Source organism: Mustela lutreola, chromosome 8, assembly GCF_030435805.1.
Source record: "Mustela lutreola isolate mMusLut2 chromosome 8, mMusLut2.pri, whole genome shotgun sequence".
In the NCBI taxonomy this organism is placed as follows: domain Eukaryota; kingdom Metazoa; phylum Chordata; class Mammalia; order Carnivora; family Mustelidae; genus Mustela; species Mustela lutreola.
The window spans coordinates 49,097,888-49,116,561 of NC_081297.1; the positions used below are offsets into that span (position 1 = coordinate 49,097,888).

At 41.1% G+C, this 18,674-nt stretch overlaps 1 protein-coding gene across 3 annotated transcripts in view; it reads left to right on the top strand.

Moving 5' to 3' along the window:
- Positions 1 to 11,303, top strand: part of LOC131838489 (antigen WC1.1-like) — a 47,867-nt gene extending 36,564 nt beyond the window's left edge. The window contains exons 7-15 of one of the 3 annotated variants that reach the window (XM_059184708.1): positions 579 to 893; positions 6,827 to 6,868; positions 6,962 to 7,276; positions 7,509 to 7,541; positions 8,073 to 8,210; positions 8,576 to 8,668; positions 8,956 to 9,048; positions 9,609 to 9,746; positions 11,021 to 11,303. In XM_059184708.1, the coding sequence (XP_059040691.1) occupies positions 579 to 893; positions 6,827 to 6,868; positions 6,962 to 7,276; positions 7,509 to 7,541; positions 8,073 to 8,210; positions 8,576 to 8,668; positions 8,956 to 9,048; positions 9,609 to 9,746; positions 11,021 to 11,166 (1,313 nt within the window). In that variant the 3' untranslated portion in view covers positions 11,167 to 11,303. The remainder of the gene's footprint in view (positions 1 to 578; positions 894 to 6,826; positions 6,869 to 6,961; positions 7,277 to 7,508; positions 7,542 to 8,072; positions 8,211 to 8,575; positions 8,669 to 8,955; positions 9,049 to 9,608; positions 9,747 to 11,020) is intronic. The other 2 variants (XM_059184709.1, XM_059184710.1) reach the window with 2 other exon arrangements.
- Positions 11,304 to 18,674: the final 7,371 nt, after the last annotated feature.

Genomic DNA, 18,674 nt, shown 5'->3' on the forward strand with positions numbered 1-18,674 from the left:
TAGATTCCTTTCTTTCTCTTCAGGCTGAAAACGTTGCCTTCCTCTGACCATTCTTCCTCAGTCACGTTTCCCTCTGACTGAAGTTGGGAAAGATTTTCCATTTTTAAGGATAGTAGGTCAAAGAGGTGATCGGACTTGGGCTTAACCTGGTCAACCCACACTACTCCAGGTTAATCTCACCATCCTAAGGTCCTTATCTTAATCATGTCTGAAAAGTGTCTTTTGCATGTAAAGTAACATATTTACACAACACCTTTGGGGGGCCATTATTCAGCGTATCACCCCACTTTCCACACTCAGGAAGCAGGATTCCGCTTTCCCTCTGGGTAGAGTGCCCAGGTGGCTATTCTTCTCTGTTCATATTCTACTACATCGCTGTAGGGGAAATAGAAACCCAGACACAAACACACAAAATCAGGGAAAAGGGAGGTCAGTTTCAGTCTTGCCACCTAGTGGGTCCTTCCTCAGCAGAGTCAGGGATGAGTGTTAATAGTCTCTGGTATGGAGAAAAAAAATCAAGGGCGCTGAGTGGAATGCTTACTGTGGACTCTTTCCCCCTCTCTCGCCTTCCAATTTAGACTTCCTGAAGCTCAGGATGGTGAGCGAGGACCAGGAGTGTGCTGGGTGGCTGGAAGTTTTCTACAATGGGACCTGGGGCAGTGTCTGCCACAGCCCCATGGCAGACATCACCTTGTCCATCATCTGTAGACATCTTGGCTGTGGAGACAGTGGGACGGTCAGCGACTCCATAGTTCCCAGGGAAGGTTCTAGACCTCGGTGGGTGGATCAAATCCAGTGTCGGAAAACCGATTCCTCTCTCTGGCAATGTCCTTCTGACCCCTGGAGACGCAATTCATGTTTTTTACAAGAGGAAGCTTATATCTCCTGTGCAGGTAATTTACTGTTTCCATGTGTCTGTCCCAGTCCTGTAGGATGTTGTTAGTGAGATTTTATCATCAAATCAAAGGGTGAGTTTAAGGTAAGAGTACAACATGAAGTTTGGATGATTATTTAATTTACATGTTCCAATCTTGTTTCACAGGAAAAAATAAAGAAACCGGTATCAAGAGCAGTTTACATTAAAAATACCAAAAGGATTGCATTGAAAACAAGCAATACCCTGATAAACTTTCTAAGCAATTGCCAATTAGTTAGGAACAGTTAAGTGATATCCCAACACGTTAAAGTGAATAAGGGGCCACGTAAGAAATCAACCCTAATTGTTTTGTCTCTTAAGCTAATGGTAACTTTACCCTGGAATGTAACCACACCAATCAGACTAGCCCTCCAGTCAGCCTTTTGGAACTGAGTGCCTTGTACGCACAAGTTTATGCTGCAGGTGAGAGGATGGAGAAGAGAAGAAAGTGTAGTCTCTGCCATCATGGAGCTTACAGTCCCGTTTTGAAAACTCTCATTAGGCAGAAATTTCATGAAGAGTTAGAAAGTGCTGTGGAACTGTGGAATTGGTGTAAAAGAGGAAATCATACTTAGAGTGAAAGGTGAAGGGTGAGTAAGAATTTCTCAGAGGAAAGTGGAGAGATCGCTTGGGTCAGTGTACATACTGAGGTAGGAGAAAACATGGCATCTTTGAGACACGAGAAAAACCCCATCATGGCCAGAGCAGAAAATGGTGAGGTAGAGGGGAGCAGGGTTCCCCTGGAATGATGAGCAGAGCCAGAGACCTCTCTGAGGCAGAGCCCAGGAACACATTCCTGTTAAAGAGGCATTTGTTTATCTTCTTGGTTGCCTCATCATGGAGAACTGCTGAGAAGTCAGTAGCCTCATGACCCCATGACTTTCTGCTTGAATTTCTGTCTTCTAAGAGGTCCTCAGAATCTCAGTTTTCAGGGCTGATCCTGTATCCTCTGAGCCTTTCATTAACTACCAAGTGCTTAATCTGTCCCCCTCATCTCACTCTCCCAAAATGTTCTACAGAGCCTTCTGGAAGTTGGAGCCCATTATCTTCAAACTCTCTTATGTCCTCCAAGTTCCCTTCACTTTGGTGTTTGGACCAAAACCTGCTTTTTCCCTGAAGACACCGATTTCTTCCTCACTTGGAGGCTCTTTTTTTTCCTCCTCTCAACACTCTTTTCTCTAAGACTTGATAGATATACTTCTTGCTCTCAGTTGCCATTTTCAATGATTCCTCCTCTGTGTCTCTTTTAACATCCAACTGCTTGAAATTCATGCCATGAGGCAATAAATACCACCTAGTACTTCTGCTTGTTGCTATCATCATCCTAACTTTCTGGTCACTTCCCCTGTCCACTGAAGAACTGCAACACCAAGTTCCTCGTCTCTGTCTTACTCCTGGAACCATTGGTACTTCCTCCAATACCCTTAAACACAACTGACAGAGCAGCCTCACCTCTCAGCTCATTGACTTCCTCCTATCTCTGCCTATGCATACACCACTGACCTCCAACTACAGTACAGCTTGAAATCTTGATTTTTTTATTCCATTCTCTGACCAGTGTTTCCTATCATTATGGTTCCTAACCCATATGCTTCATTTCAAATAATTTCTTCTGCTCATGGAGTTGCCCGAACTTTCCCCCTATCAGTTTTTTCTTACTTTTCTACTCTCCATCCATCTGCACATTTTTTTCTTAGTCAGATTAGATAATATGATCCAACATTATAATTCTTCTCCTTTAATTTCTACAATTGCCTTGCCTCATCTTTGTCAGCCTCACCTGACAAACTCCAGACCTGGTTAAAGTCAACTACCTGAGTACTCCTTGTCTGCACTGGACTAAGGCAAAGGTGGGGAAAGAACACATAGTCAAGTGGCTACTCTACTTTTGAATTCATGGACCCAATCTCTACTGGGGGTTCCATAGTGTCTTTGAGGACTACTATACATCTTCAATATGTGTGCTTGCCCTAAATTTAAAATGGTGTTTTATGTATTTTCCGCTTTCCTCACATTGTCAACACCTGATCCCCACCATCTAGTCTCAAATCATGATCTTGCCTCTTACCTCACTGAGAAATTAGAACAGTTGGCTGAAAACTCCTCCTCTGCCTTTTACCAAATCTTCTTACTTGTGGTGTCTTCGCCCACTCTGTACTTGTTTGACCTCCTGGGTCAGTGGCCTCAGGCCTCATATTAGGCCAGCTCTTCTGCTCAGGCTGTGGATCCTAACTGCACTTGTCAAAGTCTTCACTTTTATTCCCTCTTCTAGTGCCATCAACTTTCCCCATCTCCTGGTTTATTCTCATCTATATATAGATGAGAATATATATATATATATATATATATATATATATATACACATATACATACATATACACATATATATATATACACATATACATATACATACACACACACACACACACACACATATATATATATATATATACACATATATATGTGTATATATATGGGTTTTGTATGACTCTCATCTTGAAAAAGACCTGAATAGTTTTCCTTGACTTCCTTGCTACTGTCCCTCTCTCTTCTCCTTTGTCCACAGCCAAGTTTCTGAAAGTATGGAAGTATGGTCAGTAACCACTCAGGGTCCTCAATAATTTCCCCTCTTCTACTATTCTAAACTCATCCAGTTAAGCGGTAGGGTCCACCATTCCTCTGAACTGGTAATGAAATGTAGCAGACTTTCCTCTCCAGTATTCAAGAATTTTCAGCAGTGTTCAGCAGGTTCGCTTCTCATTCCTTCTCATTTTTTTTTTCTCTTGGCTGTCACTCCATCTCCCTGATTGTTAGATAGAGTTGAGATCACTGGGAATATAAATGCTCCTTAAACAGACTCCAGGGAACCTAACTTTTTAAATATAGTACAGTCTGTGAACAGACATGGAGTCTCATGCAGAGCAGACAGAGAAACAAGAACCCAACCAATACTGTGTTTGGAACTAGGGTTCCTTTCAAGGAAAGGGGGATGTTTATATATATTAAATTCTACTGAGGTTTCAAGAACACTTGAGCTGAAAAGTACCCAACAGATTTTGGGCATTGTGTGTTATTGACTGGTTAATAAGAACACTTTTGAGGCAGGGTAGAAACCAGAAATAAAAGTATCAATGAGGTGATGCTTAGAAAAGCATACAGCACTTTTGAGAAACTGTGAAGGGCAAAGAGTGAGAAGTAAGGTGCTGAAGTGTAGTGTTCGGTGCAGGAAATAGATTTATTTGTTGTTGTGTAATAGAGTGATCTACTTTTATTTTTATTTATTATTATTTTTTAATTTATTTTTTATTTTCAGCATAACAGTATTCATTATTTTTGCACCACACCCCGTGCTCCATGCAATCCGTGCCCTCTATAATACCCACCACCTGGTACCCCGACCTCCCATCCCCAGCCCCTTCAAAACGTTCAGATTGTTTTTCAGAGTCCATAGTCTCTCATGGTTCACCTCCCCTTCCAATTTCCCCCAACTCCCTTCCCCTCTCTATCTCCCCATGTCCTCCATGCTATTTGTTATGCTCCACAAATAAGTGAAACCATATGATAATTGACTCTCTCTGCTTGACTTATTTCACTCAGCATGATCTCTTCCAGTCACGTCCATGTTGCCACAAAAGTTGGTATTCGTCCTTTCTGATGGAGGCATAATACTCCATGGTGTAAATGGACCATATCTTCCTTATCCATTCGTCCGTTGAAGGGCATCTTGGTTCTTTCCACAGTTTGGCAACCGTGGCCATTGCTGCTATAAACATTGGGGTACAGATGGCCCTTCTTTTCACTACATCTGTATCTTTGGGGTAAATACCCAGGAGTGCAATGGCAGGGTCATAGGGAAGTCCTATTTTTAATTTCTTGAGGAATCTCCACACTGTTCTCCAAAGTGGCTGCACCAACTTGCATTCCCACCAACAGTGTAAGAGGGTTCCCCTTTCTCCACATCCTCTCCAACACATGTTGTTTCCTGTCTTGCTAATTTTGGCCATTCTAACTGGTGTAAGGTGGTATCGCAATGTGGTTTTAATTTGAATCTCCCTGATGGCTAGTGATGATGAATATTTTTTCATGTGTCTGATAGCCACTTGTATGTCTTCATTGGAGAAGTGTCTGTCTATATCTTCTGCCCATTTTTTGATATGATTGTCTGTTTTGTGTGTGTTGAGTTTGAGGAGTTCATTATAGATCCTGGATACAACAGTGATTTACTTTTAGAAGTGACACTGGCACATTTCATTTTCTGGGTTATGTGTCTCCAGTGCAAAAACAACTGGAAACCATGTCACAGGAAGTCTGTAACTAGGCTAATTAGCAAAAATGCCAGAATAGATGTAACTTGACTGTTGAACTTTGAAGGACTTTACCGTGGAAGGAGATGAATCACCATGAACTAGCTGATGCAGGGGGCAGGACACCAGGCTGATCGATGGGGCTTACAAGGAGGCAGATTTGAATTCATTCTAAGTAAAAGTAGCATAAAAGTATCTCACCTTGTGATGGTCCCCCAGGGAATGAACAATAATGTGAGGTAAATGAACACTGGAGTCATCGTGGGATGGCCTCTTCTTCTTCCTTACTTTTTTTGCATTTTCATAGTGTTTTCCTTTCCCTTAACATTCTTTTCCAGTTCCTTCTTTCCCCCTCCCCCTTCCCTGCCAGCTCAGGTGTATCCTAGCCTGAAGTCCACAGCCAGGGGACAGCATGGTGATAGATATTTCAAAGGCTGAGCTCACTTCCTTCCTTGCTTCTCTTTCCTTACCTCCTTTTCTTGTTTCTGTGTCCCTAAAAGCCGAAGGGATATTAAACTCTAAGACCTTATATTGATGATAATTTTCTACAATCAAACATGATGAGTTGGGTGATAGTGAAGACTCCAGTGCTGAAAGTGAGCGACCACCCAAAGAGGTCCTGCCATCATTTTCTGAGATGTTCACAGGGTAGGAAGTTGGATAGGATCACATGGAAAGAATATGCCAATTCTGGTATTTTATGACAAGTACTATGTATGCTTCTGTTTTCTTGTAATTTTTTGAATTTCTGTTCTTCCTTTGGTTTCCATTTTTGGTCTTTTTTTCATCTCATGTTTGTTATCTGTGTCCTCTCTCCATGTAGTTTTTTGTCAATATATTTGAGTATCATGTAAACATTTCTGTCTCACTCCTTAGCCGTTTGTCTACCTAACTGTTTTTCTCTGAATCCTCTTTATTCCAGTTCTTTATAAAAAGTATCCTCTTAACATAGTAATCTTTGCTTGTGCACGTCATATTGAAAAATAGATAAGAAAAGTTTATAATATATAATTTTCCATTAAAAATATAAATGGAATAGTGAATGCAAATTATCTTTGATTCAGGATTAAAAAAAAAATCCACTATTATTACCACAAATGATTAATATCAATTTGTATTCCCTTTATTAACTTACTTATTAGCAAGAATTTAAAGGAATTATGTTTTACTGGATTTTATTCACCAATTTATTCAATAAATATTTATCAAGCCCCTATACATAGTATTTATAAAAGGTGCTCAATGCACACTTGTTGAATGAATGAATACAATATACCATGTATACATAGCAGAAACATAGAGATGAATAAAACATGCAAAGTGTTTCCTCTCATGGAGTTTGTGTGCGTGTGTGTGTGTATGCACACATGTCTGCATTTTATTTATTGTGCAATGTGGAAAGTGAGAAACAAGTAAACAAAATAAACAGATAATGGCTATGATTTCTAGCGAATGTCTCAGTAATTCAGCCCATTAGACTAGTTAGTAAGGCTGTTATTTTCACTTGTCCTTTGGGCTGAAGGCAAGCACTTCAGATAATCTTGTTTGGGGAAGAGCACCCCCAGCTGTCCCGGATCTAGCAGTGCCCCCTTGTCTGCTTCTGCAGGAGTGAGACCCAGGAGCTGTCCAACTGCTGCCCCCTGCACAGGTACATAAAGCCCCTCCCCTGTCCCCTGTTGGCTCCCAAGGGCTCCTTCCTTCCCACCAGGGGCAGTAACAGAAGATGCTGCTGCCTTTTCAGACAAAGAGAAGCTCCGACTGAGGGGAGGAGACACGGAGTGCTCAGGGCGAGTGGAGGTTTGGCACGAGGGCTCCTGGGGCACGGTGTGTGATGACTCCTGGAGCCTGGCAGAGGCCGAGGTGGTGTGTCAGCAGCTGGGCTGTGGCTCTGCCCTCGAGGCACTGCAGAAGGCAGCGTTTGGGCCGGGAAATGGGAGCATCTGGCTGGATGAGGTGAAATGCAGGGGCAGGGAGCCTTCCCTGTGGGATTGTGCTGCGGACCCTTGGGGCCAGAACAACTGCAAGCACGAGGAGGACGCTGGGGTGCGGTGCTCTGGTGAGTGGCTCTGGCTGAGCTGGAGTGAGGGTGGGCCAGTGGGGTGAGCTCAGCTAAAATGGGAAGTTTGCGTTCGCATCTAGATGCTGTCAGCCCTGGATCTGGGAGAGGGGGAGGTCTCAACATTGAGGTTGTGGTAATTGAGGAGTAATTTCAGGGCTCAGGTAGAGAAAATGGGCTGCCCTGCACTCTGATCCAATCCTGGACCGCAAACTCCTATTTTTCTCTCTAGGTGGAAGAACAAGCTTGCAGTCTCCTACAGGAGGTACAGTGCCACAATCTGGAGGCAGGGGAGAATATTCAGATTTGGGTGATCTGTTCTGTGGAATTTGACAGAATTAGCCAAATCAGGAAAGGAAAGACCCCGGAGAGCCATCTGCTGGTGGGGAGGTCTTAGGGCATTTTCCTTGGGAAACTTCCCTTCACTTCCTTCAAATTTCCACTGCCCTTGGGCCAAGGGAGGCTGGTTCCTGTGCTTCAGAATCTAAGGTTTCCCCACTTGCCCATGAGTGTCACTCCCCTGCAGCAAGATGCTTATCCCAGGAGTTGCTTGATGCTCTGGTCTGGAGAAGCGTGAAGAAAGGGGGCTACAGTTGTGTAAGTTGGCCCAGCACTCTGTTGGACCTCAGTGGAGTAGAATTCAGTTTATCTCAGAATAAAGCCTGGGGGAGTGTCCACCAGGGTCACTGTCAATCCTGTTATGTCTGAGGCTGGGACTTGCCCAGGCTGGAAATGCTGAAGGAGTTTCCCTGGGCACTTGCCCTTCTCCAAATCCTATTGGCTTTATTCTCCTTAGGAATCAGACAAGGCCCAAATCTCGTCCGTGGTATCTTCTCCCTGTCTGAGATGCTCTGCTTCTTCCTGGGGGCCCTTCTCTTCCTGGTCCTCGTCATCCTGGTGATTCAGATATACAGATGGAGAGCAAAGCGCAGAGGTGGGCTACAGGGGTACAGGGTAACATGGAAAGTGTATGGAGGCCAGAGACAGGGCCAGGTGGGAGGGGGGAACTGTGTTTGAAAACCTCCATCTGCCCCACATGAAACTCTAAGAGCTGTCTTAGGATTGAACACACGTCAGTCATGGCTTCTCTGTGAGACAAGAAAAAATAGGGGCTGAGCTGTGGACGCAAGGCCAGACAAGGCAGAGAGGTGCAGACATGGCACATGGGGTGTGAGGAGACTCTACGGGAGTCCTGGCAGCCCTGAGGCTTTTTCCATGTTGACCACTGGGGAGAATGATTTGCTTGTTGGTTCAGGGATGAACTCAGGGACATTTCTCACTTGCTGGTGGTTTGCTCAGCCTTACCCAGTTTTGAAGATGTTCCCAACGAGGCTGTGTACGAGGAGATTGACTATCTTGTGGCAACGAAGGAAGATCTGCTGGGCAGTACTGGTGTGTATCCCTTCCTTGCCCTCCTGGGCCCTCTAGATGTCAGCCCCTCCCCCAGGCCCACTGTCTGTGAGCCAAGGCTTCTCTGCAGACCCTATACTCCCTCATGCTCACAGAAGCAGCCCCTCCAAAGGCAATGGATGGGTTTCTGCTGAGCTCCTGTGAGTTCTGAGCCTTCTCTTTATACCACAGGAGGCACATGTGCTCCAGCATTTCTTCTCACACAGGTCCCACGGGTTTGTGCTGTCTGCTTTATGATTTTTTTCGTTTTGTGTTTTTCTCCACATTAGGGGCCCTGTCAGATGACTCCGTGACTAAACTGCCATATTACACTGGGGATGGTGAGGACAACACTGACTTTCAACCTGCTCCAGGTAGTAGAGGTGAACTGTCTCAGCTGGGTATTGGGGGCAGGGGACTTCTTTTCATAGAGATGAGATTCAAGAGGGACAGTCTTCCTTTGACCGGGATTAGTGGGATCTCTTCTCTCCTTCTCTGCTTGCTCTGATGTGCCTCATGGTGAGGCTGGGTTGTCTGTGTCCAGAACAATCCTCATTCAGTTGCAACATACACACTGTTTTGAAAAATAGCATCTGGAAAGTGTAACTGACCAAATATTTTACTAAGGCATACTGGTGCAAGGGTTTCTCTGAAATATGTAGTTTTAATCAGGAAATATTGAGAGGTTTGGATTATTTTTCTGGTTTATGGACTCATCAAAATGAAATACATGACCTTGGAAAAGAACTTTTTTTTTTTTTCTCATTACAAAGTGAGTATTTTATTTTATTTTATTTTTTTTAATATAATTTTTTATTTTTTATAAACATATATTTTTATCCCCAGGGGTACAGGTCTGCAGCTATCAGATTCTCTGTGGCAGAAGGGATTTTAGATATTTTCCAGGCCAACCCATTTATTGTGATTCCATCTAAACCCCCAGCTCAGAAGACTGATGCCCCTAGTGAGGACTATGATAATGTTGAAGAGGTCCCAGTGCCTGAGGCTCCTTTTGCCTCCTGGGTGAATGAGGGGGAAGTGCCCCCAGGGGAGGAGAATGTGGTGAGGGCCTCTCCAACAGGTGAGTGGGGTTGATTGATCTCTTGTAATCTTTTGTCTCTGTCCTGGAAAGGGTTAATTTGAGCTCCTCATTGCTGATCCTTCTTATAGATTCAAAATTCAGATGACCTCATATCCTTTGACCATCTTCCTCTCTTTTGTGCTGTCACATTCCTTGCGGGCGGTGTTGGTGGAGGGAGAGAATCCCTCTATATTCTTGGTATCTGCATCTGCATAACTTCATCTTTGAGGTGATTGCCTTGAGACATAGGTTAGTTTACCAAGTCCAAAAACAGAATGACTGTTCTTATAACACTTTTGCACTGTCCTATCTCTGAAAGGCATTCAGAGACTTAAGAAATATTGCAATATTGGAATTTGTGAGGCATTTGATCATTTGAGAAGCACTGCAATCATGTTAGCACTAATTTGTACAAAGTCTATCATATATGATAGCTTTGAAAATTACAGCTGTGGTGGTGGATTATAGAGTCTCAATTTGTAGGCAGTTCAGCCAATCTGTTCCAGACATTTCAGTGGTCAAATGAAGACACTCATTCTCCAGAGAAGAGTATTTCTCCCTCTGAGGGCCAATGTGACCCTGAGGATGTGGCAACTATGGAAGGATGCTGTGATTGTTTTGGGGGGGTGCATTTAGGAACACAAGTCAAGGCCAGCAAGAACAGAGTGGGATTGTCAGTGAGGACCTGAGATTTTTCCAGGTCTCCTGTACCCTTCTGTTTCTGAATTCGGACCTGTCAATTGTGAAAGGAGAAGTTTGCATGTCCCTTCTTTTTTTTTTTTTTTTTTTTTTTTAAGATTTTATTTATTTGACAGAGAGAGAGAGAGAAATCACAAGTAGGCAGAGAGGCAGGCAGAGAGAGAGGAAGGGAAGCAGGCTCACTGCTGAGCAGAGAGCCTGATGTGGGGCTCGATCCCAGGACCCCGGGTGAGCCGAAGGCAGAGGTTTTAACCCACTGAGCCACCCAGGCACACCTGCATGTCCCTTCTTCTGATTCTTACCATTCTTGGGCCATTCTTTGCTGAGAAACATGTCTTTATAGAGCACCTGTGTTGGCCATAGATCTCCTGTGATAATAGTGTTTCTGGAGACCCACATGGACTGGATCCTGATAGGATAATCTTGATATATCTTTGCTGTAACTATATTAAATTGTCTGAGCTTTCTTGAATATTACCTGATGCTTTGTCATCATGACTTGACTTGCTTCCACCATGGGGCACTGTCCCGTCTCTTTGTCCTAATTCTAATCAAACTTCTCTTTAATGTTTCAGGCTCTTCTCTACAGTTCTCCAGAGGGATAGCTGGTCCTGGGAAAGAAGAAGCTAGTCCCTGGCTGCTTCAGGGGGAAGAAGGGGATCCTGGATATGATGACGTTGAACTAAATGCCCCTCAAACATCTACTATGGTTTTCTCATGATGTTGAATTGAAAATAAGATAAGGCCTCAGATACTCTAATTGCCTGTATTTCAGTAGAATAGTGCTGACTTATAATTGTATTATGTGAAATTACTTAAAATGAAATATTCTGAATAAACTACTTTTTGCTTTGTTGATTACTTTGCAAGTTTTGTCTCAATTCAGTTTCCCTCCAAAGAAATACAAGGTGAGTATACTAACCTGTTTTCTTATCTCTCCTATGGGCTACTCAAGGCCTTAGTTTGCGTGGGTTCATGAATGTTCCAGTCTCTCTTTCTTAGACAAAGGACTCTAAACTTGGTCCATATTCATACCCTCATTCTTACCAAGACTAACTCATGGGAAAAAAAAAAAAAAAACAATCCCGAACATTCATGTATGCTCTTCCTTGAGATATGGTATCATCTGGATACCATATGTGGTATGTGCCTAGGTTTTAAAAAATTGAGGATAGGAGATTGGGTAGGGGAGAGAGAGAAATTCATGGATCAATTAAAAGTCCAATTTGGGGCACTTGGATGGCTCAGTTGGTTAAGCGTCTGACTCTTGGTTTTGGTCGGGTCATGATCCCACAGTTATGAGATCCAGCTCTGTCTTGGGTTTAGCATTGAGCTTGGTGTGGAGTGTGCTTAGGATTCTCTCTCCTCTCCCTCTCCCACCCCGCCCAGCATGCTCATGTGCTTGCTCACTCTCTCTCAAAAAAGAAAAAACACAAAACGTTTTTAAAATCCAATTCTTCATAACTATTTTTTCTTATTTCATCTCTTATTCCCTAGGTTATTTTTCCTATTTATTTCTCAAGCCCATACAGATTCCTTCTCATTCTTCTCTCATATTTGGTGAGTTATCATCTCCTTTTAAATTCTGTCTTTCCTCTCCATCACTTCTTATTTCTTTAGGACATAGTCATTTCCTGTCTGTCCAATTGTAAAGCCTTCTAAGTGAATTATATCAACTGGTATCTTTCTTTACTGCAAGTTGATAAAGGACAAATTGGAATTGACCCATAGACCTGTATCCAAGTGGAACAAGAAGGCAAAGAAGAGACCCAGGTAGAGGAGATCCAAAAGGAATATAGATAGATAAATCAGGAACTATTGGGTTTTATAGATGTGGGTGGAGGGACTTGTCATGATTGAAGTATTTTGATGCTCTATTAGACAATTTATATCAGAGACCTTCAGAGTGATCATGTTGAGAAAATAATAATGACTTCTCCATTAGGTCAATGTAGAACAAATGTATTAGGTTCATAAAACCTTTTCATAGCATTGTAATTGAAAACATAAATATACAACACATGGAATTAGATAAATAAGTTAAGACTCAATAATACAGGGAAGTACTGGCAACCATACAAATAACATAGATGTTCTAATAGGACAGAAAGGATTTTAAAATATATTGTTAATTTTGAAAGTGCACATAAAATGTCATACAGGAATTTTACGATCCAATTATGTGTGTGTGTGTGTGTATGCGTGCACATACATGTGTGTAGACTGAGATGTGCCCTGTATTAAAGCAGGGTTGTATGTTCAGGAAGAATCTAAAGGGAGCTGTCAGATCCTGACTTGTACTATAGGGACTCTGGAATGTATGGCAGGGCTTGGGAAATAGTTCATACTCTTTGATACCATGATAACGAGGTTGAAATTCCACAAGTAGATGGGGAAAACTCAAGTGAACTGAATGCTTTAATATGTGAACATACTCTTTAAAAACATGATTCTAAAAAAGTTATCTCTGGGAAAAAATATACTTGGTTGATGAAATGTGATTTATTCTTAGCCTAATGAGAAATGTATTCATTGTTGTCAGAGCTGGAGAAACCAACCTGGAATCAGAGCATCAATTTTATATTTCATTTTGATTCTACTTCTACCCTTAAGGGCCTGCAAAGTCTAAAAAAGGACAACTGTCATAAGCATATGGCCCAAAGTCAAGCAACTGGAAGTTCCAAGAAATATAACAAGGAAATGAAGAGTGGAACCTCTTACTCCTGTTGGAGGCATAGAATTTTCCATCCAAGAGAGACAGAGGCTCATGGTTGGAGGGGTTTGAAACAGGAGGAACTGTAGGTCAGAGAGATCAGGAACCAAGGTCCACACCTGGGCCTGGCTTGCCAGCCATGTGACTAGATTGTTCTCCTCTCAGGAGCTTAAGTCCTGATACCTTGCATTCTCCTGAGTCAGGGGCCCAACAGAGACAAGATTTCTTATAAGATCTGAGGATGTTACAAGGGAGAAAATTTGCCAAAGTACATTAATAAGCACAGAGTTCTTCCTAAATAGCAGATCCATTAGGATGTCACAAAATAAGCTTGTATACCTCACTAGGGCAGGGGAAAATTGACCAAAGAGGCACATCCTGAAGTCTCCAAGGCTAGATCCCTCTTCTGCCTTCTATGCTAATATCAGTCCATCTAAGAACACCTGCATTCAGCATCACTTTTCTCTGGTGCACAATGAGGTTGAGGGATGATCAGTCCAAGATGTCAGAAGGGAAAACATACAGGCAGGAAGAGAAGAGTTCTAGAAAGAATCCAGTGCCGGGGAAAGATCACCGTAAATCAGAAAAACATCTGAGCTATAGGTTTGTGGAGAAGAAAAAGAAAGTAAAAAGCAGGCTTATATTACAAATGCAGGGTTATCTGGGAGTTTAGTTATAGTTCCTATTGGAAGGACTTTCTTTATAGACAGAAAGGTTTCCATATCTGTGGTACCATATACACATACACACATATTATCATCACTACTACTACCTCCATCACCAAATCCAGCAATCTGGTTTAGAGAATGTGAGTTCTATGGCCTTGTTTCTAAGAAAATTGACTTTCACCAGGTAGACATATTCCTGCATACCACGTTTAGCCTTCACATACTCTTAAGACTCCATTTCATCTGATTCCTCCACTCTACCCCCAACCCTCTCTCTCATGCACATGCCCTATACTCTATAATAGAGTATAGAAAGGACAGATCAGTGGTCCAGCCTGATGTAGTCTTTCAGCCATAATCCAGTATGAGAAGCCCTTGGAAATGATCTGAGGTTTTAGGTGATTGAGGCTGATTTAGAAAACAAACTTTATATGTCTGCAACATCTCACTGCTGAACTTGAAAAACAGAGTCCCTTCTCACAAAAGAAAAAATCAACATTCATCATCACTAAAGATCACATTTGGTCAAAACCAAATGGTCAATTAAAAGGCATTGAATTTACAATCCCAGGGATCATCTCCCCAGAGTCTTTGAGCTAATCCAATATCTCTGCTGATATTTTAGAAGTGAGGCTGTCCTTACCTTGAGCTTTGTGAGTTCAGTGAGGACACTGAGAAAAGCAAGTCCTTGGAGAAAGCAGCATTCATTGTTGTTCAGAGCTTCACGCCTTCAGGTAACAGCATCAGCTTCTTCAAACCATACTAGGGACTCTCCTGCCCTCCTGTTCCTCAGTGGGGCTTATACAGAAGGAAGGGAATTATATAGTCCCACCCTGGTATCACTATTTTCTGGAAACCAAGAGAAACCCTGTTTACTATCTTCTCTTCCATAAGAGACAACATAAAAAGAAAGCTTTTTGAAATACAAGCACCAATTGCATGCTGAATCTTTTAAATATCTCCTTATATGAGATACAAGGTTTCCCAATATTAGGTGCTATTTTGTCTCCAAAGCTGCTCAGAAAAGCTCTATCAAAAATATATATTTCTTTCTTTCTTTTCTCCATCGCAGGGGTCTGGCTCAATGGCTGGTTCAGCTCAGCTGGTGAACTTGACAGATGCATTGTTTTGGGGTCAGTTCTACCACATATAACCCAAGAAAAGATGTTTTTATTGTTGTTGTTGTTTAATTAAGCCTAGGTCTCTAATGTCAAGTGACCAACGTATTGTGGCTCCAAAGAAATGAGAAGTATCCAACAGAACAAAAGGTCAGGTGAGTAAAAAATTGGGATTAGATGGATACAAAAATTCATGGTCATCAAAGAAACGTGATTATTTGGTCTGAACATGGGTTTCCTCTCATTTATGTTTGTAAGTGAATGCCTTGTAAAGGGCACCTGAGCAGAAAAAATACAAATTATGTCTTTCCTTTCCATCAATCACAGAGAACTTTTTGCTCGCAAGACTACCATGACCCATGTAGACATGTCACCTAGGAATTAGTTGTGTTCCCCAGGACATGGTAGACCTACAGTTAAAATCTGTTACAAAATGAATCTCTAGCAACAGTGTAGGAGGGTTCCCCTTTCTCCACATCCTCGCCAGCATCTGTCACTTCCTGACTTGTTAATTTTAGCCATTCTGACTAGTGTGAGGTGATATCTCATTGTGGTTTTGATTTGTATCTCCCTGATGCCAAATGATATGGAGCACTTTTTCATGTGTCTGTTGGCCATCTGGATGTCTTCTTTGAAGAAATGTCTGTTCATGTCTTCTGCCCATTTCTTGATTGGATTATTTGTTCTTTGGGTGTTGAGTTTGCTAAGTTCCTTATAGATTTTGGACACTAGCCCTTTATCTGATATATCGTTTGCAAATATCTTCTCCCATTCTGTCAGTTGTCTTTTGGTTTTGTTAACTGTTTCCTTTGCTGTGCAAAAGCTTTTGATCTTGATAAAATCCCAATAGTTCATTTTTGCCCTTGTTTCCCTTGCTTTTGGTGATGTTCCTAGGAAGATGTTGCTGCGGCTGAGGTCGAAGAGGTTGTTGCCTGCGTTCTCCTCAAGGATTTTGATGGATATTGGTGGGAATGCAAGCTGGTGCAACCACTCTGGAAAACAGCATGGAGGTTCCTCATGTTGAAAATAGAACTACCCTATGACCCAGCAATTGCATTACTGAGTATTTACCCTAAAGATACAAACATAGTGATCCGAAGGGGCACGTGCCCCCAAATGTTTATAGCATCAATGTCTACAATAGCCAAACTATGGAAAGAACCTAAATGTCCATCAACAGATGAATGGATAAAGAAGAGGTGGTATATATACACAATGGAATACTATGCAGCCATCAAAAGAAATGAAATCTTGCCCTTTGCAATGACATGGATGGAACTAGAGGGTATCATGCTTAGCGAAATAAGTCAATCAGAGAAAGACAGCTATCATATGATCTCCCTGATATGAGGAAATGGAGATGCAACATGGGGGGTTAAGGGGGTAGGAGAAGAATAAATGAAACAAGATGGGATTGGGAGGGAGACAAACCATAAGTGACTCTTAATCTCACAAAACAAACTGAGGGTTGCTGGGCGGAGGGGGGTTAGGGGAAGGGGGGTCGGGTTATGGACATCGGGGAGGGTATGTGCTATGGTGAGTGCTGTGAAGTGTGTAAACCTGGCGATTCACAGACCTGTATCCCTGGGGATAAAAATACATTATATGTTTACTAAAAAAAAATAAATAAATAAAGAATCTCTATTTTACACTCTGGCACTCTGTTCCTAACAATCTAGTCTTCAGTGGTTAGAAGGTGATTGCCCTCCTACTCATAGGTCCTCTTTTCAACATTTCTGTCCCTATGCCTCCTCTCCCCTTCTTCTGTTCATTTTCATATAAACCAGTGAGTCTACTTTCACATTCTTTCCAGGTCTCTGAGTATATAAATCAGAGGGCTGTCATTATGGTGTTTGGAAATGAAGTGAGTTTTATACAACTTGCTTATTACACCCTTGTTATCAAAAAAACAAGAACTCACCGTGCTGTCATTTTTTTAAAGTTATTTTTTGAGATATAATTGAAATATAATATTGTGTACATTTAACACGCAATGTGTTGATTTAATACATTTATATATTGCAGTAGGATCACTATCTTAACATTAGGTGACATCTCTATCATATCACATAATTTTCATTTATTTTTTATGGTGGAAACAATTAAGATCTAATCCTTAGCAATTTTGAAGTTTATAACACAGTATAGTTATCTATAATCACTATGCTATGCACGAATTCTCCAGGATTTACCTGCTGGTTACAAGTTTATACCTTTAAATTACATCTTCCCAATTCTCCCAACTCACAGCCTCTGGTAGGCACCACTGTATTCTCTGCTTTTAGGAATTTGCTTTTTTTTTTTTTTTAACTCCACATAAAGTGATATCATACAATATTTGTCTTTCTCTCTGACTTATCTCATTTAGCATAATGTGTTCTTACCATGTAGTTTCACTGGTTGATTTTTGCTTTTGATGTCATATTTTTAAAAAATCATTCATTGCCAAAATCAATGTCAAGGAACTTCTTTCCCATTCTCCACCTCCCCCAGGGGTTTCACTCTATCAGCCTGTGTCAAAATTTTTAATTTATTTTGAATTAATTTTTGATTGATATAAGACAGAGGTCCAAGTTCACTTTTCTGCATGTATCCAGCATTCCCAGCACCACTGTGGAAGAGATGATCCTTTCCCCATTGAGTGTTCTTAGATCTCTTGTCAAATATTAGTTGCCCATGTATGTAGAAATGTATTTCTGGGCTCTATATTCTGTTCCATTGGTCTGTGTGTCTATTTTTTTCAAAGATTTTCTTTATTTATTTGAGAGAGAGAGAGAGAACTTGAGCCAGAGAGATAGAGAAAGAGATAGAGAGAGAGAGAGAGTGCACAAGGTGGGGCCAGCAGAGGGAAAAGAAAAAGCAGACTCCATGCTGAGCAGGACCCTGGAATCATGACCTGAGCTGAAGGCAGATGCTTAACTTACTGAATCACGTAGGTGCCCTTGTGTCTATTTTTATATAGTACCATACTGTTTAAATTACTATAGCATTGTGACATAGTTTTAAATAAGGAACTGTAATATGCTTTGTTCTTTCTCATAATTGTTTTGTCTATTGGAGTCTTTTGTGGTTTCACATAAGATTCATGTGAAATTTAGGATTGTTTTTTCTATTTCTGTAAATATGCCATTGGGATTTTTATAAGGATTGTGTTTAATTGAAAGATGGCTTTGAGGTATGGAATTTAGTGATTCATTACTTAATATCACACCCAGTGCTCATCACAAGTGCCCTCCTTAATTCCCATCACCTATTTAGCCCCTCCACTAACTAGAATTTTAAAAAATTGTGTTTATAGGATTCTAGGTGTACAGTTAATGGAATGTTACAAAAAGGAGGAATATAGATTATACTTTTCTCACTACAAAAGCAGAAAATACTTAGAGGTCAAAAAAAATTCAAAACATGAAGATCATATTCAATTCTGTGTCTAAATATAAAACAATTTATCATTCCTGTGTCAAATTTTACTTTTTTTCTACAGTGTGTTACGTGAACTTGAATTAAATGTATAAATAAAATTAAAAAAAATACATTTATTCATATTTAAGTTGAATAGTAAAAAAAAAAAAAAAAAAGAAAGATGGCTTTGAGTAATACGAATATTTTAACACTAATTCTTCCAATTCATGATCACAGATCTTTTCACTTGTTTGTGTTTTCTTCATTTCTTTTATCAATATCCTATAGTTTTCAGAGTAGAGAAGAGAAAAATAGAATAGAATAGAAA